General features: G+C 48.1%; 1 protein-coding gene across 3 annotated transcripts in view; it reads left to right on the top strand.

Moving 5' to 3' along the window:
* The window catches only part of LOC126535619 (uncharacterized), a 381,164-nt gene extending 368,073 nt beyond the window's left edge, over positions 1-13,091 (top strand). For 2 of the 3 annotated variants that reach the window (XM_055073166.2, XM_055073165.2), the window contains exon 14: positions 12,669-13,091. In XM_055073166.2, coding sequence (XP_054929141.2) covers positions 12,669-13,010 — 342 coding nt within the window. In that variant the 3' untranslated portion in view covers positions 13,011-13,091. The remainder of the gene's footprint in view (positions 1-12,668) is intronic. The other variant, XM_055073168.2, reaches the window with a different exon arrangement.
* The last annotated feature ends 12,933 nt before the right edge of the window (positions 13,092-26,024 follow it).

Here is a 26,024-nt window from a genome sequence, read left to right as displayed (position 1 = left end):
CCTCTGCCAGCATTTATGACTTACCCCCTCGTACATGAAACGCACATATTTGCGCGAACGCTGTTCAACATCTACCCTACCTGAAAGTGAGCACTTTGGGCCCTTCCGAGTTTTCTTGCAGTTTAACTGAAAATGCGGAAATATGGTGTCGTGGGCCCCTCGAATAAAGCGTACCATGCGACTTCAAAACCAGAAGAGATCGGTGGTAACCTCTCTTGTTGGCAGAACCAAACGCATCTGCACAACGCTAAGAAGCCGGGTTGCTGACCTACAAGAAGTGCACCGAAATCTCTCGGCATGTGGCTACCCGATGTCGTTTTGAACTCAGTGGAATGCCATCTGTATCAGCCCCCAAGGCCGGACTGTGCGGTCCCAAGAAAACACGCCCCCATACCGTATGTGCAAGGTGTGAGCGAAGGCTTAGCCCTCGTTCTACGCGGCTATGACGTCCAGGTAGCTCACGTGCGATCCCGAAAATTGCACCATCGGCTGGTAAACGTAAAAGACAAGCTTCTCAAGACAAAGTTTCCTTGCATCGTCTACGGGATTCCATGCGAAGACTGCGACTTCGTATATATCGGCGAGACACGCAATTACGAACAGCGGTTGAAGCAGCATCCCAACGATGTGAAAAACGAAAAAGTCGCATATCAGACGCCTTGGCAGAACATGCTGGTGATTTGGGCCACAGGATTGATTGAGACAACGCCAAGATATTAAAAAAAGAAATAAATTTGACTTCAAGACACCACTTGGAATCCCTCCTAACCTAAATGACAGATAGCACTCTCAACCGGAATGACGGACCCCTCCCCCCCCCACCTACACGCGCTGCTTACGTCATATTTTAAGCAATATAAACATTGTATTGCACGTCCTTGGTTTTATTGTCAACAAGGCTCCCGTCAGAGGGGCCTAAACGTCTTTTCTTGTATTCTTTTAGTGGTCGGTGTCCTTCTTATTACCCTTCTTCATGAGGCCTCCCGACTAGACGGGCTTCCGTCAAAACCTCGACTTCATTAACCTTCGCCGGGCGTACGGCCAACCAGTCATCACCAAGGTTCGCCAGTACATTTCAGTGACAAGCAGAGCTTCTGCATTAAAAAATCATCCTATCTTCACCCTGACCTGCAAGTCCTGAGGACTTATTCCACGCTCGCTACGTCTCAACAGGCCTGTACGCTCAAGTTTTGGTTTCAGCGTGGTTGCCGAGGCGGAAAAACTTCTTTTACAAGCCAGGATCTTGGAATGCAGACTTTCCCCGAGGAACCCAGAAAATTAAGCTTTCTTCGCGCGCCGTCGCATTTTGCACCGGGTCCCAGACGAGTTCGCAAGCATTCAAACACACGCAAATTTGAAGGCCAGGCTACAATCCCATCATATGCAGGAGACACACGAAATAAAACTTGCTAGACTGTCGCCACCTGGTGATGCCTTGCACAAAAACGTTGCCGCGTCCGCCGTGCACAACCTCTCGTCGCACAAGCCTAACTCTGCAGACCTCGCTGTCCTGAGCCTTGGCTTGAACTTCAACCTCGGACTGCAGAAAGATGCAAAAAGATCGGTCTATGCTGTAGAAAATGCTAGCAGCCAAATTGAACCTTCAAAGCGCGAGGTGGCACGAACCCGCACTATAGGCATTCTCTCGCGGCTTCGTGCACACCCCTCCGTCTCCCCACTTTCTACCGAAGAAGGCTATCAAAGACTTTCGCTCAAACCAAAACCTCGTCATCCCCCCGGCTGACAAGGGCAACGCCACGGTGCTACCCAACAGGACTGACTGCGGTGAGAAGATGTCACTGCTTGCGGACAAGGCGACGTACAGTTGTCTGAAGAAGAATGCTATGCTCAATGTACAGAGGGAGCTCTAGAAGCTTCTTACGGATGTGTTTCGTTTTATAGACCCAAGGCACAGAGGGCTGTACTTCTCTCTTCTGTGTACTAACGGTTCGGCACCGGCGCTCTATGGTTTGCCAAAAATACATAAGCCTAACATCCCGATGCGACCAATTGTTGACTTTACTCATTGTCTGCTTCATAAACTGTCCAAATACCTTCATAAGGTCCTTTCCCCTCTCGTTGGTTGAGGCACCACTCACGTTCGCCATTCTGAAGACTTCATAAGCAAGATTCGTCATTTTACTCCCGACGATCAGGAAGTGCTTGTCTCGTTCGACGTCGTGTCGCTTTTTACAAGCGTTCCTATTCGACTCGCCGCGGAAACATGCACCGCCGCTCTGGGCGATGACATTACCCTACCATAAAGGATACCCATCGACGTTCCTGACTTGAAGAGGCTCCTTCTGTTCTGCCTGGTGAACACCTACTTCCCTTTTGAAGGCACCTTCTACGGGCAAGTGCACGGGACACCGATGGGTGAATCTATTTCGGTAACTGCTGCAAATTTAACAATGGAATGGCTTGAACGTCGAGCACTCGCCTTTTTCAAGTCGCCGCCCAGAGTCTTCCGAGGTTACGTAGACGATGTGTTTTGCCTAATTCAGCGAGAAGAAATTTCTTTATTTTTGTCACATATGAACAATATTGAACCTTCTATGCAATTCACAGTCGAGGAAGAAAAAGACGGCGAGCTTCCATTTCTGGACGCCCTCGTGAAACGTGACCGGCACAGTCTGGCATTTCCCGTGTACAGAAAGAGCACACACACAGGTAGGTATCTGCATTTTAATTCAGTGCACCCGATGTACCAGGCGAGATCGGTAGTAGCCTGCCTTGTCGGCAGAACCAAACGTATCTGCACAACGCCACAAAACCGGGCTGCTGACCTACAAGAAGTGCACCGAAATCCCTCAGCATATGGCTAGCCGAGGTCGTTTGTGAACTCGGTTGAACGCGATCTGTCTCAGCTCCCAAGACATGACTGTGTGCTCCCAAGAAAATGCTCCCCCATACCGTATGTGCCCCGTGTGAGCGAGGGCTTAGCCCGCGTTCTACCCGGCTATGACGCCCAGGTAGTTCACGTGCCATCCCGAAAATTGCGCCATCGGCTGGTAAACGTGAAAGACAAGCTTTCGAAGACAAAGTTTCCTGGCATCGTCCACGGGATTCTATGAGAAGGCTGGGGTGCGTTTGGCAGGCATTCGCAGATCATGAACAGCAGGTTCCCATTATCCCTCAAGAGAAAAGTGTATAACGGCTGTGTCTTACCAGTCAGTACTCACGTACGGGGCAGAAACTTGGAGGCTTACGAAAAGGGTTCTACTTAAATTGAGGACGACGCAACGAGCTATGGAAAGAAGAATGATAGGTGTTACGTTAAGGGATAAGAAAAGAGCAGATTGGGTGAGGGAACAGACGCGTGTTAATGACATATTAGTTGAAATCAAGAAAAAGAAATGGGCATGGGCAGGACATGTAATGAGGAGGGAAGATAACCGATGGTCATTAAGGGTTACGGACTGGATTCCGAGGGAAGGGAAGCGTAGCAGGGGGCGACAGAAAGTTAGGTGGGCAGATGAGATTAGGAAGTTTGGAGGGTCAACATGGCAACAATTAGTACATGACCGGGGTAGTTGGAGAAGTATGGGAGAGACCTTTGCCCTGCAGTGGGCGAAACCAGGCTGATGATGATGATGGTGATGATACAGATTTATACAGTACGTGTGGCACCCACGACGATAATGGAAGAGATAATAGTCTACAGGAATTTCATATCCCACAGGTAACGCCGGAAGAAGTGTAGAAAGCCTTGCGAGCTATGCAAAGGGGGAAGACAGCTGGGCAGAATCAGGTAACACCAGATTTCTTGAAGGATGGTGGACAGATTCTTTTAGAAAACTGGCCACCCTGTACACGCAATGCCTCATGCCCTCCAGCGTACCGGAATGTTGGAAGAACTCCAACATAACCTTAATCCATAAGAAAGGGGACGCCAAAGGCTTGAAAAAGAATAGACCGATCAGCTTACTGTTCGTTGCCTACAAAGTCTTTGCTAAGGTAATTGCAAATAGACTCAGGGACACCTTAGACTTCGGTTAACCAAAGGATCAGGCAGGATTTCGTAAAGGCTACTAAACAATAGCCCATATTGTCACGTGGTCGTGACGTCAAATAACACAGTAGCAATACTGTGAAAGGCAAAACTAGCTTTTATTAGGCGAACCTGTGCCCACAAAACAGGCTGCACTTAAAGCACAACAAGAGCGGCGAACACAGTCGGCGATCGTCGAAAATCTGGTCAACGGGTCAAGCGCGTCGGCTTTTATACATCAATCGTCGAATGTTCCAGACTAATCGCTGGGACCCGCGCACCTTCCACAAAGCTCTATATTATTCGCGTCGCGCACACATGCAATCAGATTACACAAGTTTCGGTCACAGACAGTGGATGGAACCATCGATAACATTCCAGAAACTTCCCACACATGCAAGCGCGTCCTGCGCTGTGCGATAACATTTGTTAGGTGTTGAAACGTGTCGCCCGATAAAGACAAAAAGCATTGACCCGATGCTGCAAACAAACGAAAGTAATAAAGAAAAGCACTCGTAGCAAAGAAAAAAAAAGATAAGGAAGTTCGTCAGCGTGCGTAAAAGGGCTTCAGACGCACTACGTGGACCACTTGAGATCGTACCTGGCGCCGCTGTGACTGCGAAATGCCGTCTGGCACGACCTCATAGTCCAGTTCGCCAACACGTCGGATGATCTTGTAGGGTCCGAAATAATGTCGCAATAATTTCTCACTAAGTCCTCGTCGACGTATTGGGGTCCAAACCCAAACACGGTCACCGGGCTGGTACTCGACCAAGCGTCGTCGGAGGTTGTAGTGTCGGCAGTCGGTACGTTGCTGGTTCTTGATCCGTAGGCGGGCGAGCTGTCGGGCTTCTTCGGCTCGCTGGAGATAGCTAGCGACGTCAACATTCTCTTCGTCAGTGACGTGGGGCAGCATGGCGTCGAGCGTCGTCGTCGGTTTCCTGTCGTAAACCAGCTTAAACGCCGTGATCTGTGTTGTTTCTTGCACCGCCGTGTTGTAAGCGAATGTTACGTACGGCAGGACGGCATCCCAGGTCTTGTGTTCGACGTCGACGTACATTGCTAGCATGTCGGCGAGGGTTTTATTCAGGTGCTCCGTAAGACTATTCGTCTGTGGGTGGTAGGCAGTTGTCCTCCTGTGCCTTGTCTGACTGTACTGAAGAATGGCTTGGGTGAGCTCCGCTGTAAAGGCCGTTCCTCTGTCGGTGATGAGGACTTCTGTGGCGCCATGTCGCAGCAGAATGCTTTCGACGAAAAATTTTGCCACTTCGGCTGCACTGCCTTTCGGCAGAGCTTCAGTTTCAGCGAAGCAGTTGAGGTAGTCCGTCGCCACGATGATCCACTTATTTCCGGACGTTGACGTCGTAAACGGTCCCAACAAGTCCATCCCGATCTGCTGAAAAGGTCGGCAAGAAGGCTTGATCGGCTGTAGTAATCCGGCTGGCCTTGAGGGTGGTGTCTTTCGTCGCTGACACTCTCAGCATGTCTTGACGTAACGGACAACGTCGGCGGTTAGGTGCGGCCAGTAATACATTTCTTGTATCCTCGATAGCGTCCGGGAGAAGCCGAGGTGCCCAGTGGTTGGATCGTCATGTAGGGCGCGCAGTACTTCTGGACGCAGCGCCGACGGAACAAGAAGGTAGTTGGCGCGGACTGGTGAAAAGTTCTTAACGAGTAGATTGTTTTGAAGCGTCCCTGGGAACAACGTCGGTGTGCCCTTCCAAATATTCGACGAGGCCGTTTAGCTCCGGGTCTGCCCGTTGCTGCTCAGCGAAGTGTTCCGCGCTTATCATTCCAATGAAGGCGTCGTCATCCTCGTCATCTTGCGGCAGCGGGTCAATGGGGGCGCGCTATAGGCGCTATATGCTTGCGGCATCGGAGTGGTTTCGTCCGTACTTGTAGATTACAGGGATGTCGTATTCTTGTAGTCTGAGGCTCCACTGCGCCAGTCGTCCTGAAGGATCCTTTATATTCGCTAGCCAACACAACGCGTAATGGTAGCTGATGAATTTGAATGGCCTGCCATAAAGATAAGCGCGAAATTTAGCTGTAGCCCAAACGATGGCAAGGCGTTCCTTTTCGGTCGTAGAATAGTTGCCTTCCGCTTTTGACAGCGACCGGCTAGCGTAAGCTATCACCTGTTCGACTCCGTTTCTCCTCTGGACTAGAACGGCACCGAGGCCTAGGCTACTGGCGTCAGTATGGATTTCTGTATCGGCGTACTCGCCGAAGTGCGCAAGTACCGGCGGCGACTGCATGCGTCGTTTGAGTTCTTCAAATGCGTCGGCGTGCGGCGTTTCCCACTTGAACTCAACATCACATTTAGTTAGACGTGTCAACGGCTCAGTGATGCGTGAGAAGTCCTTGACAAAGCGCCTGTAGTAGGCACACATTCCAAGGAATCTACGCACTGCCTTCTTGTTGATGGGTTGCGGGAACTGTGCAATGGCAGCTGTCTTTTGCGGGTCTGGACGGACACCAGATTTGCTGATTGCGTGGCCTAGTAACAGAAGCTCATCGTAAGCGAAGCGGCACTTTTCCGGCTTCAGAGTAAGTCCTGATGACATCTAGTACTGTCGCAAGCCGCCTGACGTGACCTTTCAAATTTTCGGCGAAAACGACGACGTCATCCAAGTAAACGAGACAGGTCTGCCACGTCAATCCTGCTAAAAGCGTGTCCATCACGCGCTCGAACGTTGCAGGCGCCGAACACAGACCGAATGGCATAACCTTGAACTCGTAGAGGCCGTCTGCGGTGATGAAGGCCGTGTTTTCGCGATCTCATTCGTCGACTTCTATTTGCCAATATCCAGACTTGAGGTCCATCGACGAGAAGTATTTAGCGTTGCAGATCTGATCCAATGCGTCGTCTATTCGTGGGAGGGGGTATACGTCCTTCTTCGTTATCTCGTTCAGACGACGATAATCGACGCAAAAACGCAGGGTTCTGTCCTCTTTCTTCACCAAGACTACAGGAGATGCCCACTGGCTTTTGGACGGTTGGATGATGTCGCGCAGCATTTCATTGACTTGGGGTCTTATAGCCTCACGTTCTCGTGTAGAAACTCGATAAGGGCTCTGGCGGAGTGGTAGAGCACACTCTTCGGTTATTATGCGACGCTTTGCGACTGGCGTTTGTCGAATCCTTGATGACGTCGAAAAGCACTCTTTGTATCGTCGAAGTAAGCTTCTCAGCTGTTGTTCCTTAATCATGGGGAGACTTGGATTTATGCGGAAGTCTGGTTCGCGAACTACGGTCGTCGGGGTACATGCGGCAGAATCCGAGAGGACAAACGCATTGCTGGTTTCCAGAATTTCCTCGATGTATGCGATCTTCGTGCCCTTGTTGATGTGTTTAAACTCCTGGCTGAAGTTTGTCTGGAACACTTTCGTGTTTCCTCCATGCAGTCGAGAGATTCCTCTAGCGACGCAAATTTCACGGTCGAGCAGTAGACGTTGGTCGCTTTCGATGACGCCTTCTACGTCAGCGGGTATTTCGGTGCCGACCGAACTAACAATGCTCGAGCGAGGCGGGATGCTCACTTGATCTTCGAGAACACGCAAGGCGTGGAGACTTCGAGAGCTCTCCGGCGGTAGCGCTCGATCTACCGACAACGTTTTCGATTTGGACTTCAGGTCTATGATTGCGCCGTGTTGGTTCGGGAAGTCCATAACGAGAATGACGTCTCGTGAACACTGCTGGAGGATAACGAAGGTGGCAGGGTAAGTCCGGTCATGAGCGGTAATTCTTGCCGTCCAGATTCCACTCGGCGTAATGAGGTGTCCTCTAGCGGTTCGAATTTGAGGGCCTTCCAATGCAGTTTTTACTTTCTTCAACTGGGCGGCGATGTGTCCACTCATTACGGAGTAATCGGCCCATCTGTCCACTAAGGCGATAACTGCGTGGCAGTCCAGAAGCACGTCGAGGTCGGTGGTTCTTTGTCTGGCGTTGCAGTTAGGTCTCGGCGTCGGATCACGGCTGCGTCGTGTTGAAGTGAGGCTAGAACGTCGCGTCGTCAGGTCGTCTTTCGTCGTCATATTCTTTGCTTCCAGACTTCGTCGGGACGGCGGCGTGTCGTTATGTCGTCGAGGTAGTTTCTTCGGTGTCTTCGTCGACGGCGGAGGATCTTCGTCAGTTCGACGAACAGCAACCACACCTCCATCGGTTGCTGCTTTTAGTTTTCCGGATATGGGCTCGCTGACCGGCCCCGGGCTGGGCCAGTGTATGGTCGGCGCTGCGGCGACAGCTAGCGGCCTGGTGATGGCGAACGCAACGGTCGTCGATAGCTCCACTGAGTAGCGGTGAGGTAGTCGGCGATATCGCGAGGGCGTTCACCTTGCTGCGGGCGCGGAGTGTTGACGGCGAAGCCTCGCAGTCCCATCTCCCGGTATGGGCATCGTCGGTAAACGTGACCCGCTTCTCCGCAGTGGTAGCAGAGCGGGCGGTGGTCAGGAGCGCGCCCAACGTCTGTCTTCCTCGGGTAGCTGCGCTGGGCGACGGGTGGGCGTGCTGGCGGCGGCGGTGGTGGTGGACGGAATTGTGGCGTTATGGGGCCCTGGCGCGGTCGTGGAGGGGGACCTTGATGGCGGGCGACGGCGGTATAGGTCATCGCTTACGGCTGAGGCTGCGGCAATTCAGGGGCTACTCCGAGTTGTTGTTGGAGCTTCTCGCGTACGGCTTCGGCAATCGAAGCCACTTGAGGCTGTGATGATGGGAACAGCTTCTGTAGCTCTGCGCGCACGACCACTCGGATAGTCTCGCGTAGGTCGTCGGTGGCGAGTCACTGAACTCCGGCGTAGTTTGTCGAGTTCGTGCGGCTGTCGAATGGCCGGTTTCGCATCTCGAGTGTCTTCTCAATGCTGGTGGCCTCGCGAAGAAACTCGTCGAAGGTCTTCGGTGGTCTTCGTACCATTCCGCCATAAAGTTCCTACTTCACACCACGCATCAGTAGGTGGACTTTGTTCTCCTCGGGCATTTCAGGCTCGGCGTAGCGGAATAGACGGCCCATTTCCTCCGTGAAGATCGTGGTTGTCTCATTAGGTAGGTGCACCCGGGTTTCTAATAGCGCTTGGGCTCGTTCTGGGCGCAGGACGCTTGCGAATGTCTGCAGGAAGCCGCTTCGGAACAGTTCCCAGGTCGTTAAGGTGGCTTCTCCGTTCTCGAACCACGTCCTGGCCGCGTCGTCCAATGCGAAGAAGACATGGCGCAGTTTGTCGTCACTGTTCCAGTTGTTAAATGTAGCGACTTTCTCATACGTCTCAAGCCAGCTTTCCGCGTCCTCGAACGTTGCACCGCGGAACGTTGGAGGCTCCCTGGGCTGCTGCAGCACGACGGGGGACGCTGGGGCTGCCATTGGGGTGGACTTGGTGGCGATCTTCCTAGTCGTCTCAGGCAAAAGTCCGTGCTCCGGGGGCAGTCCTTGCAGCCTGCGGCTACCTCGCTGGTTCTTGGCGACGTTGGTGTTGTCTTCCGCGTGAGGGCTTGGGTCACGGCTTTGTGGGGGCGTCCGGTACATGAACGCAAAGCACCTTCACCAGAAGTCACGTGGTCGTGACGTCAAAGTACACAGTAGCAATACTGTGAAAGGGAAAACTAGCTTTTTTGGGCGAACCTGTGCCCACAAAATAGGCTACACTTAAAGCACAACGAGAGCGGCGAACACAGTCGGCGATCGTCGGAAATCTGATCAACGGGTCAAGCGCATCGGCTTTTATACATCAATCGTCGAATGTTCCAGACTAATCGCTGGGACCCGCGCGCCTTCCACAAAGCTCTACATTATTCGCGGCGCGCACATATGCAATCAGATTACACGAGTTTCGGTCACAGACAGTGGATGGAACCATCGATAACATTCCAGAAACTTCCCACACATGCAAGCGCGTCCTGTGCTGTGCGATAACATTTGTTAGGCGGTGAAACGTGTCGCCCGATAAAGACAAGTACACGTGTCAAAATTAACACTATCAATCAGGTGATAGAGAAATCCGCGGGGTAAACCAACTCTTATATATAGCTTTCATTGATTACGAGAAAGCGATTGATTCAGTCGAAACATCAGCAGTCATGCAGGCATTACGGAATGAGGGTGTAGATGAGCCGTATGTAAAAATACTGAAAGATATCAATAGCGGCTTTACAGCCACCGTAGTCCTCCATAAAGAAAGCAACGAAATCCCAATAAAGAAGGGCGTCAGGCAGGGTGATAGGATCTCTCCAATGCTATTCACAGCATCTTTACAGGAGGTATTCAGAGACCTGGATTGAGAGAATTGGGGATAAGAGTTTAAGGAGAACACTTTAGTAACTTGCGATTCGCTGATGATATTGTCTTGCTTAGTAACTCAAGGGACTAATTTCAATGCATGCTCTCTGACCTGGAGAGGCAAAGCAGAAGGGTGGGCCTAAAAATTTATCTGCAGAAAACAAAAGTAATGTTTAACAGTCTCGGAAGAGAACAACAGTTTACGATAGGTTAAAAGGCACTGTAAGTGGTAAGAGAATACATCTATTTAGGGCAGGTAGTGACCGGGGATACGGATCACGAGACTGAAATAATCAGAATAATAAGAATGGGCTGGGGTGCGTTTGGCAGGCATTCTCAGATCACGAGCAGCAGGTTGCCACTATCCCTCAAGAGAAAGGTGTATAATAGCTCTGTCTTACCAGTACTCACCTACGGGGCAGAAACCGGGAGGCTTACAAAAAGGGTTCTACTTAAATTGAGGATGACGCAACGAGCTATGGAAAGAATGGTCGGTGTAACTTTAAATGGGGGCATAAGAACAGAGCAAATAGGGTGAGGGGAAGAAACGCGAGTTAGTGACATCTTAGTTGAAATCAAGAAAAAGAAATGGGTATGGGCAGGGCATATAATGAGGGTCATTAAGGGTTACGGACTGGATTCCAAGAGAAGGGAAGCTAAGCAGGGGGCGCCAGAATGTTAGGTGGATATATGAGATTAAGAAGTTTGCAGAGACAACATGGCCACGATTATCACACGGCCGGGGTAGTTGGAGAAGTAGGGGAGAAGCCTTTGCCCTGCAGTCGACGTAGCCAGGCTGCTGCTGCTGCTGCTGCTGCTGATGATGATGATGATAATGAAGCTTTGTATCGTACGTCCTGGATTTCATTGTGAACAAGGCTCTCGTCAAGGGAGCCGAAACGTCTTTTCTTGTATTCTTTCAGTGATCGGTCTCCTTCTCTTTACCCTTCTTCATGATGCCGCCCGACCAGACGGGCTTCCGTCAAAACCTCGACTTCATTAACGTCTGCTATTCGATGTATTATATAATGCTTGTGTGAGTGATTTGTAGGTGTATGTGTATTGATTTAGCCCTGTAAAAATTACTTCAGAGGTGAGCCTGATTTTTGCAGGTTTACCATTTTTATTCAAGCAGTTCCCTGACCTGTGTCAATGGACATCGGCAAACCCTTTGGACGTAGCTTTTCTGCAAATGAGTAGATGGGCACTTATTTTTGTTAGAAAATGATTCAACGAAGAAGTTTTTTTTATTGATTATTATGCTCAGGGCCGAAGGCATTATGAGGGAACTAGGTTAGAGGAAACAGGAAAATAAACAATTATGTGCAGGTGTAACGTTTAAGTGCAACGGCTTCCGATTACGCAGTTTTATGTAAGGGTAACAACGTCCTGATAAATTGATATGAAACTGAAATAGTAAAGCGGTAAATACAAACGCAATTAGGTTACAACCATACAGTGACCATAAAAAATAGTTCAATTACACAATGTTAGCTAGAGCTGCTCGAAATCGTTAGTTATTGCAAATGGATACGGCTTTTCCAGGAAGATGGTTCCATCCCGTGGGTGACCGCAGAAGAAATGACTGCAAAAAAGTTTTAGTGGGACATGATTCGTTACCAACTTTGTAATGGTGTTGAATTCGAGGCAATACGTATTGTTGCTGAAAAAGGAAATCGTTGCCGAATGTGGAATAATGGTATAATTTATGAAAAGGACTGAACGTGCGATTTTACGACGAGAACAAAGTGGGGCAAGAGCAAGGTTGGCTTTCATGGCAGACACACTTGCATTTCTGTTGTAATTACGTAATATGAAGCGAACCGAAATATCTTGCACGAGTTCCAATGAATTAATTAGTTTGTCAATGGCAGGATCTGAAACAGCGCATGTATATTCTAGTTTAGGACGTATAAGCTAGTATAAAGAAGCATTTTTAGGGATGAAGGGGCGCTTGAAAAGTTACGGCGTAGATAGCGAAGCATGTGGTTAGCATAGTGGATTACGTAGTCCGTATGAACATTCCAAGATAAATTAGCAGAGATATGCGCACCTGTGTATATATAAGGGTGAACAAATGCCAAGGGAACATTAGTTAACTAATATGTATGCATGCTGTTAGTTATTCGATATAAACGCATCACTTTACATTTGCCAACGTTTAGTTCCATTAGCCAATTTTTGCATCAGTTAGCTACACTAATTAAATCAGGTCGTTAGCATCCTCTGCATTAGTTATTTCACGAAAGATAACACAATCATCAGCAAAGTGAATGTTAGATGATAGGGAGGAAGGGAGGCCGGTAATATAAATGAGAAACAAAAACAGACCCGAATACTGAACCGTGAGGTTCAGTGCTCGGTTCAGTACTAAATTAATTAATTATTGAGTGAATTCTCCCACTGCGCAGGTGAAGTCTGTGCAGACGAAGCCGAACCACTCGTACGAGGTCGAGGTTGTGACCCATACGTGCCCGATGATCCAGCACACGCTCACGCTGACCAGCACCAACCTGCTAACTGGTCAGACCACCGTCACCGAGGAGTGCACCAGTGCCGAGGCGGTGCAGCTCCAGTGTAATCCCAACCAGATCAGCATCACCAGTCCCAACACCAGCCTCAACTCTATGGCGGGTGCCGCCTCTTTCACGACCGCTGCTCCACCGGCGCCGAAAGACTATCCTGCATGTGCCTCGTGCTTTGACAATAAACCAGCCGCTTCCGTGCCTTCGAACTCGGAGTCGTCTTCTTGAAGGCAGGCTTACAAATTCTGAAGCTGTGTGCCGATGGGAATTGAATGGAAGAACGCTCGCGTTCCGTCCTGCATTGAGCGCACTTTAGTTGTAGGGCCAATAAAAAACACATTAGGCCGAGTTAGGTTGATAAATTATTTGTGAAGAAGTGTATCATGGTTTATTTTTTGGGCCAATATATCACTCCTTTGCGAAAAAAGCTATTGCCGAAGTAACGCTTCTGCTCCCCAAAGTGAACCGCCTCTGCCCGAAACGACGAGTTGACGTAATATATATGTGACCTCGTTCTATGGCTTCGTCTGCGAATCTGACAGTGCCAACGTCATGGGAGAGGTACGACAGTGTAAAATAAGCAAAGCCAGTCCGCTTTTCTATTTTCGTTATTTTCTCGCTTACAAAAAAAAAACTGTTCTTGCTACGAGTGACTAATTCGTTCGTAGAAAAGCCTGACCATTCTATCTAGTACGATCTATTTTTTTATATTTTTTTTACTGTCCCCTAGCTAGAGAGCAAGAGAGATTCCTCCTAGCTCTAAATGTCAATACTTTCCCCTACCCACCCAGAAATATCCTCATGGCCCGTACACAAGTTCCCCCGCAATGCCGCTTCGGCGGAGAACCCGGGACCCTTCGGCATATAGTAGCGGGTTGCAGACAGGCACCGTTGAAAACTCCATCACAAGAGTATGTAAGCGCGACTGAACGTGGACGTTGAAAGAAACAGATACACCGGGACAGCGCTAACTTTCAACTGCAGATTTTATTTTCGCTCGCATCGATCGCATCGCATCGACGCCCGAGGCTGGCGCACGGGGCCTGCGAGGCTCGCAAGAACCATCGGTTGATAACGCTGCCACATGATGGTCGCCGAGACAATCAACGTTGGCAAGGCAAATACCATGCGGTAGAATTCGCTTTGCGAATCCAAAGTGAAAGATAGGTATGCGAATGCGGTTCGCAGTAATAGTAAGTATAGTGTGAGGCACGGTAACGTCATAATGTAGTGGAATGTCGGGCAGAGGAGTGACGAGGTACTCGCCATCAGGAACTGGTGGGGGAGACAACAGTTCAATAAAGGCTATTGATTTTGGTGGCAGGCGAAGAAAGCCGGTGGGGCGTAAGTGGCACTGATGTGCGTCAGAAGGTTCTGCGAGGATCGACAACTCAAGGCGAAGGGTACTGGCAGAGCAGTCAATAAGGGCATAATGCGCGGAGAGAAAGTCGAGGCCGAGAATTAGGTCGTGGGGGCAATGAGTAATCACGCTGAAGAAGACAGGAGTGCGGCGGCCGGCGATGCTGACACGTGCCGTACACATGCCGACGATAGGCGCAGTACCGCCATCCGCAACGCGGATGACGCGTGCCGATGCTGGGAATAGGAGCTTTTTGATTCGTCGTCGGAAGGCAGCACTCACGATAGAAAGATGTGCGCCTGTATCGATGAGTGCAGTGACAGGATAGCCATCAACGTCAACGTCAAGAAGGTTTTGGTTAGTAATTAACGTGAGCAGACGATTTGAGGGCCGGGTAGACAACGCAGCTTCACCTCCAGAAGCTGCAGTGCCTAGTTTTCTGGCTGGGTCCGGGAGGCGATAGGCGGCGAAGAGAAGCGGTGGGGTTGGGGCGAACGAGACTGATGGCGTCGAGGTGAGGGCGAGCGGCTGTAGCGAAGGTTCTTAGCAGGTGCATCAGCGGCAGCGGGTTCATGGCGGGTGGCATAGGGAACAGAAGGTCCAAAGGTGCGGGAATAAGTGGCGGCGTATGTCCGAGGAGGTAGTGGCCATCGGTTGTGGCACTGACGAGTGACGTGGCCGATGCGACAGCAGTGGAAGCAGATCGGCCTGTCATTAGGGGTATGCCATTCGGAAGGGTTGCGGCGAGATATGGCAGAAATGGACTGCCGGGGACGAGGAGGGCCGGTAGAGAACTGGAGAACGTTGGGTTGAGACGTTGGACACACGGAGTTCAGACCCATGTTCTCAAATTCCTGTCTCACTATGGCCTGAATCATCGCAATCGTGGTTGCTGGCGGATCGGGAGGCGTCGTGGCGAAAGCTGGCGAACAGGCGGCCTCGAGCTCGCGGCGAACAATACGGGTGACGTCATCACAGGTAGTGGCCCCCACCACGTCAGGCCACCACCTGTGATGACGTCACCCGTATTGTTCGCCCTCACATGTCGACGTAGCAGCAGTGTTGGGTAGCCGCGTGATGTGGTGTGTGATACGGCGGCTCTTAGCTTGTTCAAGGCGACAGCATTCTTTAATGATGGCGTCGATTGTCCAGACGTTGCTGAAAACAATCAAATTGAAAGCGTAGTCGGCGATGCCTTTTAGAACATGTGACACTTTATCTACTTCAGACATAGCATCGTCAGCTTTGCGGCATAGAGTCAACACGTCGAGGATGCATGAAACGTACGGCTCCGTAGACGTCTGAACACGAGACGCAAGAGCCTTTCTCGCGGTGACCTTGCGGCCAATGGGGTCGCCGAACAGTTCCCGTATTTGTTCTTTGAAACTGTCCCAACTGGTTATCTCGTCGTCATGCATCTGGTGCCACACGCGTGGGGTGCCGCCGAGATAAAAGATGACATTGGCGAGCACAATGGTTGGGTCCCACCTGTTATTAGCGCTGGCATGTTCATATAGCTTGATCCATTCGTCAACGTAATGTCCCTCCAGGCCAGAGAACAGACCAGGGTCGCGATGTTGGGCAACCGTGACGATTTGAGCAGTCGAACAAGCCGAAGCCGTTGCAGAGGCGGTCTCGTCACCGGGAAGCAGGGTGACAAGCTCGATGTACCGACCACTCCGGAGTTCCGTGGCGAGGACGGGGACCTCTTACCTCCACCAGAATGTTACGTGTAGGAATACACAGACGGAAGAGGCTATTTACAGGCTATTTACACTGGACTGGAGCCAGAGCGCCAGGCCGACATTCGCTCGCGCCAAGGGCACAGACCCACTTCGTCGTCGTTCTCGCGGCGGCTTGTCTGTTGAGTATCTCCAAATAATATTGTATTAATATACACCGTATGAGCGGAAACAAAGTAGGCAGCAAAAACGAACATTCAGCAGTGCATATCGATGACCCGTACACGTGTACAAGGCATCGTCGCAACATACACTGCAACGGTTACAACGATAAACCGCGAAATCATATCTCCTTTTCAGATAGCGACATAGATGCCTTAATCACGCACCTTTTCTCTAATTTTGCTATTTCATAGGCCTCCACAATCTCCGTTGTCATCCTGCTGTAAGCCCTATAAGAATCGAAGTAGTTTCAAGCACGGGTTTGCAGGGACAATCTCGGTAATGAATGCCCAGATGCCCTATACTCGCGGACAACTTTCTGTGGCAATGATGGGAAAGCTACGGAGGCAACGCGCGAAAAGTGACAGCACTTCTGAAGAGCGCCGTGTTTTCATCCACGTTATTTTAAGCTGGGGAAGAGAAAACATAGACCTTAGCAACAGTTAAATGCGATAACCACTGAATGGGAAAGTTTACTTATTTTGCGACTTTTCCCTTCCCCGTCAGGGCAGACGCGAAACCATCTTATAACGATAGAAAGCTCAGCTAGCTGGTAAGGATCCATAACGCAAAGAAGGGGTAAGGCGTGCAGACACAGACATGCTCTACTCCTCCGCAACAGAGGTGAGCATACGGATCGGGTATGCTCACCTCTGTATGCTCACCTCTGTCTCTGTCTCGGCGTCGGGTATGCTCACCAACTAGTTTTAGAGATCAAGCTAAGCGCCTGACAGATACTGGTTACCCGATGCATATGCTCACCTCTGTAGCGGAGGGCTTGAGCAGGAAGGGTAAAAACGCGTCGAAGGGAAGCAGTACCGCTGGTAGAGCAAATAAAGTTGATGTGGTACCATGCATTCATTGCATTTCACGTAAGTTCAGAAGAATACCAGCAAATCAGGCATGGATGTGGTTTTCTCTGCTCCTGAGCGTCTACAGAACCTATGCAAACACGTTAATTCAGAGAATAAAAAATGGAACGCATGTTCAACTGAACATCGCAGGGTGCATGAATTTTGCTATTTTGTAACCTGCACTCATAGCGTTGTCTGTGCGATTCCGCCTTCGTGCGGGAGAACGTACATTGGTTAAACTGGCAGATGCGTCCATGAGAGACTAAAAAAATCATCGATATAACGTCACTAAGGTAATCTCGCCCATCTGGGCATTCATTGCCGAGATCTTGCCTGCGAACCCGTGTTTTAAAGTACTTCTATTTTTCATAAGGCTCAAAGCAGAATGACAAGGGAGATTGTGGAGGCCTATGAAATTGCAAAATTAGAGTAAAGGTGCGTGAGCAAGCCATCAATTGCGCTATCTGAAAAAGAGAAACGATTCCACGGTTTATCGTTGTAATCACTACAGGATTTTTTGATAATGCCTTGAACACGGTACGTGCATCGACATGCACCACAGAACGTTCTTTTTTTGTGTGCCTCCTTAGTGTCTGCTCGTACGGTATATATTTATTGATGTGAGCCAAAATAATATCTACAGTATAAAATTTTAGCGCAGTCTCTGTATCTGTTTCCTTCTACGTCCTCGTTCAGTCGCGCTTACACACACTAGCATGGAATCAAACCATCTAGCCTGCCAACGTCTTTTAAGCACGTTTATCACACCATGCAAGGAAATTTGGGAGAGAGCGTTGGCTACCTCCGACCTCGAGGATCAGCAACGGCTGACCGCGAGGGCCCACGACGCGGCCCAGGCTGCAGTCATTTTGGAATGAGGATGCCTCTGCAAGGCTGCATTCAGAAAATAATGAGCAACACGAAACCTAGGTAAAAGTGGGAGCCAGCGCTTCGACAATTGGGCTTGTCTATGCCAAGGCGGCATATACTTTCCTCAGCATAGCATATATATATAAATATATTGAATAAAGGGAAAATCAGACATCCACCCGTTCGTAGCAATTGCTACAAAGGAAACCCATACGGGTTCCTCGGAAGGAAAGCCTCAAAGTTGAAGAAAAATTCGTCCTGGTCCGGGACTCGAACCCGGGACCACCGCCTTTCCGGGGCAGCCGGACCGGATCATCAGCCGGATCATCACCATCATCGGGCTATTTTATTTACACTGCAGGACAAAGGCTGCTCCCTGCCATCTCCAATTACCCCTGTGCTGCGCCAACCGATTCCAGCTAGCGCCTGCGCATTTCTTAATTTCATCACCCCACCTAGTGTTCAGCCGTCCTCGACTACGCTCTCCTTCTCTTGGCAACCATTCTGTAACCCTAATGGTCCAACTGTTATCTATTCTAGGCATTACATTACCTGCGCAGCTCCATTTTTTTCTCCTAATGGCAGTCAGAATATCGGCTATGCTCGTTTGCAAACTGGTCCACACGGCTCTCATCCTGCCTCTTTACGTTATGCCTAAAATGCTTTGTTCCATCGCTCCTTACGCGGTCCTTAACTTCTTTTCGAGCTTCTTTGTCAGTCTCCAAGTTTCTGCCCCAAATGTCAGCACCGGTTGAATGCATTGATTGTACACCTTTCCTTTGAACGGTAATGGTAAGCTTCCAGTCAGGGTCTGACAATGTCTGCCGAATGCTTTCCAACCCATTTTTATTCTTCTGTAATTTTCCTTCTCGTGATCAGGGTGCCCTGTGAGTAATTGACCTAGGTATACGTGCTCTTTCACTGACTCTAGAGCGTGACGGGTGATCCTGACTCTCGTTCCATTGCCTGCCTGTTGAACATTATCTTTTGCATATAACTCTTGCACCCCAATCTTATACTTTCTCTGTTAAGGTCCTCAATCATTTGTCGTAACTCGTCCGTAGTGTTACAATATCACCTGGAAATAGAAGGTAGCTTAGATATTCGCCATGGATCCTTACTCCTAAGCCTTCCGAGTTTAATAGCTGGAATACTTCTTCCAAGCGCACAGTGAATAGCATTGGAGAGTTTCTGTCTCCTTGTCTGATCCCTTTCTTTAAAGGTGTCTTCCTACTTTTCTTGTGGAGAATTAAGGTAGCTCTGGAATCTCTGCAGATACTTTCCAAGATATTCACATAAGCGTCCTCTACTCCTTGATTGCGTAATGCATCTATGACTGCTGGTATCTCGACTGAATGAAATGCCTTTTCGTAATCTATGAAAGCCACATATAGAGTCTGATTGTACTCTGCGGATTTCTCGATTACCTGACTGATGACATGGATGTGATCCATTGTAGAGTATCCCTTCCTGAAACCTGTCTGTTCCCTTGGTTGACTAAAGTCCAGTGTTGCCCTTATTGGAGATCATCTTGGTGAATATTTTACATAATAATGGAGTAAGCTAACGGGCCTATCATTTTTCAGGTCTTTAACGTCTCCCTTTTCGTGGAATAGTATAGTCTGCCATTCTTCCAGTTCTCTGGGATCTTTGAAGTTCATAAAGAGTTTGTATAAAAGGGTGCTAGTTTTTCAAGCATTATGTCTCCACCATCTTTGATTAAATCGACTGCTAGTCCGTCTGCTCCTGTCGCATTTCCCCGTTTCATGTCTTGCAAGGCCCTTCTAACTTCATCGCTAGTTATAGAAGGAGCCTCTAACCTGTTCATTACTACTGCGAAGGGAGTAATCGTGGCTGCTTTCGGTACTGTACAGGTCAATATAGAATTATCCCGCTGCTATTACTATATCTTTGAGATTGCTGAAAATATTACCATGCCCAGCTTTCAGTGCAAACGTCTTGGTTTGTCCGATCAATGTCTAGTTTTCTTCTCACTGTTTTCAGGCTCCGTCCATGTTTCACTACTTCCTTTGTCTTTCTCACGTTCTAATTTTGAATATCCCTCATTTTCTCTTTGTTGATTAGTTTTGACAGTTGCGGGAATTTGATCTGATATTTCGCGTTGGACACTTTCATTCTATGTCGTTTCTTTGTTAGATTCTGTGTTACTTGGGAGCGCTTACTTACTAGTTGCCTTAGTGCCTTACCTCCCACTTCAATTACTGCTTCTGAAGCCAGTCTAGTTGCGGTTTCATTCATTGCCTCTATGTCATCTTCATCTGCCTCTTCTAAGGCTTCTTTGTTTGCAAGTACCAGCCTAAATTTGTTTGCTTTTACCCTTAATGCATCTAAGTTGAGCTGTTTCTTCTTGACCAGTTTTACTTTTTTCTGTTCAAAACGAGGTGAATCTTAGCCCGCCCTAACCTATGATCATTGCACTTTAACCTACCTAACACTTCTGCATCCTGCACTATGCTGGGATCGGCGGAAATTATGAAATCAATTTCGTTTCTTCTTTTTCCATTAGGTCTTTTCCAGGTCCACATTTTCTTCTAACGCTTCCTGAAGAAGGTGTTCCTTATTCGCACCTTATTCCTCTCCGCTAATTCTACCAACATCTCGAGTGTTCTTAGAATCCACACCATACTTGCCAATTCCTTGTTCACCGGCCTGTTTTTTCCCGCTCTTGCATTCAAGTCGCCGGTGACTACAGTGTACCAAGTTTGCACTTTTCGCATCGATAATTTAGCATCTTCATAAAACTCTTCTATTTTTTTATCATCGTGAGTGTGGATTGGCGCGTAGGTTGGTACTAGCTTTATTCTGTACCTCCTATCTAGCTTTATTACGACTACTCCTACCCTCTCATTAATGCTGTAGAATTCGTCAATGTTGCCCGCTATGTCCTTATGGATTGTGAATCCTACTCCACACTGCTTCTTATATGGTATTCCTTTATAGCTGCGTAAGTGGCCATTTGTCAGCACTGTATAAGCCTCACCCGTTCTTCTAACCTCACTAAGGCAAACGATGTCCCAAACAGTGCCTGAGGATTCCACGAAAAGTCCTGCTAGGCGAGCTTCACTCGAGAGGGTTCGGCTATTAAAAGTTGCAAGGGTCAGTTTCTCTTGACGGCCTGTGCGGGTCCACAGATTCCTGGCATCCTCTGGGACATTACAGTTCTGACTGCCACCTTGGTCAGGTGGTCCACAGCTGCTGGGCACTAAGGGCCATTGGGTAAATGTATGAGTCATTTGGGAGGGAGTGGCTGAATACTGCACCAGGGAGGCCAATTCATGTTCTGGTGAAGGAGGGCCTTGGTAAGCCTTACTGGGTCTTCCTAATTTGCTTGTACCTGGATCACTATAGCCCTACTTTACCTCGGCGCTTTTGCCGGTGTCAGGTGCCACTCCAAGCTTGAAGAAGTAGTGTACTGGTGGAGGTGAGTTCGATTTTCCCACCCTCGGGAAAATAAAACTGGTAAGCACGCACTCGGGCACACGCGCTTTGAAACAGCGAAGCTGGTCGATTACGGGCTATTTCAGCTACCCCTTATGAAAATATGAGATGAGTTTCATATGAAAGTCTGACGAGTTTTGACATCACAGTCATCCGACTTTCTAATGAGTTTCTTTGGAATTTTCTGATGTATTCCTAATGTCATTCTAAAACATATTGGCCACCGTCTTTCTGTAGAATACTTGAAGAGTGTTTTTCTTGCGAGCATGAAATGTCTTCCTAATGTGCACTCCAGAGTAGCTTTCTAGCGACTTTGTAACGTCTTCCTAATGAACTTCTAATGAGCTTATGCATTATTTTACTGGCGTTTATAGCATTGCTATAAAAAAATTAGGCACCATGTGGTAACGTTTTTCCGTGTGTCCTGATGCACAGATATTATTTAAAGAGTATGCACGTGCCTGACTGCCATTGGTGCTTGATATATGAAGCCTACATATATGTGTATATCTCAAGCAAAGGTGCAGCACATTTTACAACATGTATGTGGCCCATACATATGCTGCACATAAGACGAATCTCAACAAAAAGAAGTTAAAAACATTTAATAAATACATACATGCTTTTTACACTGTAGAGGGAGGTTAAATGAATGGAAAAAAATAGCATAAGTCTTGTATATGCTAGTAGTTCCCTTTCATTTAATCTCCCTGCTAATCATAGAAGACAGGCTGCTCTTGATGTGGAGCGTGGTTGTTTGAAAATGGGTGCACGTGTACCCTGCATGGAAGAAAAAAGACAAAATTAACAAAACTTGGCAATCAGCCTGTGAAATACACTGTATTTACCCAAATCATAGACCACACATAGTTGATGTGTATCGTGTAAAACACCAAAACTGCCTCCACAGCTTTTGCAACCGCCCACTTCCAGAGCTAGTGTCATCATCACAATGTGTGAGAGAACACATTCCACATACACTAGTGATAATGTGCCAGGTGAACTACTAAAGCGAAATGAAAATATTTGATGTGCTAAGTTATAGCCACAGCACACCACACGTCAAACTGGTAAAGTGGTTAGTTGAGGCATGCATAATCATCCTGCTCATGGCTTTCACAGTCAAATATCAAATGCAATGGGATCCACGGGGAGCAACATGTACCGTATTTACGCGCATAATGATCGCACTTCTCTTGTCAGAAAAATGGACGCAAAATCAGGGGTGCAATCATTACGCAGGTTAAATTTCCGCAAAAAGAAAAACAATTTTTTCGTCCTGCGTTTGCTGCGGGACACCAAAACAAAAATGGCGGCAGGTGGAGCAAGCCGAACGCGATTTCTTCTTCTCACGAGTACATTACGTGCATTGAAACAGTTCCTTCCGTATCAGTAATGAATAATATTGTTAATATCGGCAAGTTTGCGGCAATAACGTAGCCATGTCCACTTTCAGGGGACAGAAACAGATGGGTGCGCTTAGCTGCCAGTGACATAGAAAAAGCTGCCTGATAGCTCGGGAATAAATTTTCATCCTGTGAAAGTAAATCTGCATCTTTCTTGATTGCAAGATGCAATTCTTGTGTTAAAAATTCTGTGGGCTTTAATTGTGTGGCCCACGCTATGGTGGGGGGCTCAGGATTAATTTTGATCCACCGGGATTCTAACATGCTCTGAATGCATGGCACGAGTGTTTTTGTATTCCATCCCCATCAGAATGCGGCCACTGCAGCCTTGATAGAACCCACAACTAGATTAGCGCATCGATGTGCTACAGCCTAAAGGTACACAATGCTACAAACAAGGATCATCTTTCTATGTACTGCATCTTTGTGGTTTAAGCTACTACTACAGCATTCAGCTTTAACGGGCAAAGCCCTTCTTTCACTGGGCCCTCTTTGTTGGAGTTCGAGCCCTTCCCGTACAGGGATTTTCCTCGGAGGCCTTCATCTCCAAAGACATGTCGCAACAAGTTGCGGGCAAATTTCGTGGGCAGGCCACCGCAGTGTGCATGGAGGCGGCTGAGCACTGTTTTTTCCACCAGAATGCCACCTCCAATGTCCACCTGCATAAAGAAGGTAAAAAAAAGACACATTGATATTTCCTTAGTTAAGGGCTATGTACACACAAAGCAGGCATTACAATGCTTTAAATGTAAAAAGAGCTTGCACTTGATCTAATAAAACAACGAATTTAGTTTGTTATAATCTTTTCTGTATATATAACAATCCAAGGTCAAATGCCCTCCTGCATTCCAGCAAAACCATTTTCGATACCATGACTTGCAACACTAGCTGTAGTTGAAAAATAGTACAGTAGTCAGACAATAATATTTGGCGAAATATACTAAAAAATCATTCCATTGTTCAAGATGCCTATATTTCATTTGAGGACTTCTGAAAGTGTTCTGTAGACAAGCATTTCGATCTATAGGCACAAGAATTATCTGCACCAGAGAAAAATAAAAATGCTTATGTTTACTCATGAATCATTCATGTAATGGCGGCCGATATTTTGGTTTCCATCACATTAATAAATGGATGGTGTTAGTATCTGAAAGCCCAATTAATCCTGCAGGTCCCAAAAATCGGGCTGAAATATTCGTCAGAGGCTGTTTTTTTTTCTTTCTTAAATATAAATTTGGCCCTAAAACCGGCCCCAAATCAAACATAGTAAATTTACTAGTGTCTATACCACATTCACAAATGAGCTTTAAGCATATGGCATTTTACGACTGAGTACTGAGTATTGACAAACCATAAATGCTGTCTGCATTACCTGTGCGAAGCTCTACCAATTGAGCTACCGTGGCGCCGCCTTCCCATCCACTTTCTGGGGTATTTATGTTTTACTAATAGAACTGACCCTGGGAATGTTAGCCAGTGCCGCCACTCGCAAACCTCGCTAGTGGATGTCGGACATCCTTTCTGCCGCAGGCGTCACGAGTACGTGATCTTTCTGGGTGAAGGTATCTGGTCAATAAACCCGCACATGCTACCTGAAGGCATCAATGTTGCTGGATTCGAGACCCTCATTATGTAAGGACGAGAAGAAAGGGGGTTAACTGACGGGCCCGATTTTTATTAATCGTATCATGAGAAGCCAACAAACGAAAACACCAAGGACAACACAGGGGAGATTAATTGTACTTACTAATTGAAATAAATTAATGGAACGGAAAGTGGATGAAAAAACAACCTGTCACAGGTGGGGAATGATCCCACGCCTTCGCAATACATGTGCGATGCTCTATCAATTAAACTACCGTGGCACCACCTTCCCATCCACTTTATGGGGTATTTATGTGTTACTATGTACTAAAACTAACCCTGAGAATGTTAGCCAGCACCACCACTTGCAAACCTTGGCGGCGGATGTGGAACATCCTTTCTGCCACAGGCGTCATGAGTATGTGGTCTTTTTCGGCGAAGGCAACTGGTTGTTCCACATCCACTGCCAAAGTTTGCGAGTGGTGGCACTGGCTAACACTCCCAGGGTTAGTTTTAGTAGCAACATATAAATACCCCAGGAAGTGGATGGGAAGACGGTGCTGTGGTAGCTCAATGCGTAATGCGAAGACGTGGGTTCGTTCCCAACCTGCAGCAAGTTGTTTTTTCATCCCTTTCAAGTACATTAATTTATAATTTATTTATTTCAATTAGTAAGTACAAGCAATCTCCCCTATGTTATCTTTGTTGGCTTCTTAAAATACGAGCATAAATGCTTCAATTTTAGGAGTTGTAGTGCCTCTGGGGAGATTTGACCGTTGGCGAAGTTTCGTATGGCCGTCGGGGAATCACTGATGATTATGCCCGCTTGCGTTTGTGCTATGGCAAGTGCGATAGCTATTTCCCCTGCAGTTTCTGCGGCACAACTCCTAAAAATAGCTAATAACAACCACAACAAAGTGTCGATCTTATCTGGACACCCACTCACCCAGTACCAGACAGTAGCCATGAGGCAGCGCACCACATGGCTCGAGAGCTTACGGACCGACCCTCAGTTAGCCCCGCCTCACCGACTACAGATGAGCAGGAAGATAGAAGGACCAGACTTCACGGAATTACACAACACCATAGATTTCAGAGTCGTACGTTCCCGCTGACGCACCCAAAATTAAGGAAAAAAATCAGTCTGTCGAATGGCGGCAGTTACAGACCAGATCCTATCTGAGCCCAGCTACTATGCATCTAATACACCCAGATTTATACACGACGGACAAGTGCAGACGTTGCGACTCTAGAGCCACCCTGGAGCATATACTATGGGAAAGTACGGCTGTAATACAGGATAACGGTGACGCAGCCTCGAACAGCGACAGCCTCTGTGTGCGCTGGGAGTCTGCGTTGCACAGCTCGGATGTGCAGCACCAACTCTGGGCTGTCCAGCGAGGCAAGGAAGCCACCAAGGGCCAACAAGCCTTTGTCGAAACCTAGGCGAGGTCCAGGCCCACCCCACCAAATCGCAGGGCACTGAATAAATGAATTAATAAATGTTTCAAGGAACAGGTATCTTACTTGCTCGGCCTGCACCACTTGTGTGGCCTTCTGCACGTCTGCCAGGCCCTCTAGCTTCCTCACTAGCTTGTTGGCTTTCTTCAGCATTGCGAAGTACTCTAGAGCAGACACAGAATAGGAAAGAAACATGGCATCATTTCATACATAACTGCACTGAACTCCAGTTACATGTCATGCACCTGTTAGGTCTGTGTAATGGTTGATGTACCATTCTGGTCTTGTGAAAGTGGTGAAGTCCCTTTTGGAATTTGTGAATACAGTTAATAGATATGATGCTA

The sequence above is a fragment of the Dermacentor andersoni genome, chromosome 7 (assembly GCF_023375885.2).
Source record: "Dermacentor andersoni chromosome 7, qqDerAnde1_hic_scaffold, whole genome shotgun sequence".
Lineage (NCBI taxonomy): Eukaryota > Metazoa > Arthropoda > Arachnida > Ixodida > Ixodidae > Dermacentor > Dermacentor andersoni.
The sequence above is the reverse complement of the archived record's forward strand: the minus strand, read 5'-3'. Positions and strand labels throughout refer to the sequence as shown.